This window comes from Penaeus monodon, chromosome 23 (assembly GCF_015228065.2).
Source record: "Penaeus monodon isolate SGIC_2016 chromosome 23, NSTDA_Pmon_1, whole genome shotgun sequence".
Lineage (NCBI taxonomy): Eukaryota > Metazoa > Arthropoda > Malacostraca > Decapoda > Penaeidae > Penaeus > Penaeus monodon.
In genome coordinates, this window is record NC_051408.1 from 40,991,195 (window position 1) to 40,991,572 (window position 378).

General features: G+C 52.6%; 1 protein-coding gene across 1 annotated transcript in view; it reads right to left on the reverse strand.

Annotated features, from left to right (window-relative positions):
• Positions 1-378, reverse strand: part of LOC119588306 (RING finger protein nhl-1-like) — a gene marked incomplete in the record, with an annotated part of 50,140 nt that overhangs the window by 9,023 nt on the left and 40,739 nt on the right. Inside the window, 1 exon segment of the mRNA XM_037936999.1 lies at positions 109-366. Coding sequence (XP_037792927.1) covers positions 109-366 — 258 coding nt within the window.

The window sequence follows — 378 nt, forward strand, 5'->3', positions numbered from 1 at the left end:
AAAGATCGAGACCATTGAAGACATATCCTCCGCCAGTTTACCAAAAGAGAGAAAGAAAGAAATGATGAAAGAGAGAAAAGAACCAGCTTCCTCCAGCGCAACACCAACCTTATTGAGGTCGTCCGGCGGGTTGAACCTCGCCCTCCTGCTGTAGTCTCCTGCCTCGTAGTCAAAGCTTCGTATGAATTCCATCGTCTTGAGGAAAATGTCTTTGGCGTCCATGAGCTCCGTGTCGTCCCATGGCGTGTCGTCGTCCATGTGTTTCTCGGCGAGCTCGATGTTGGAGCCGATGTTGGACACCTCCTGGTCGAGGCCCTCCTTCAGGATGGTCAGGTTGCGGAGCTCCGCTTGGTAGTAGTTTTCAAGCTGCTCGGTCGC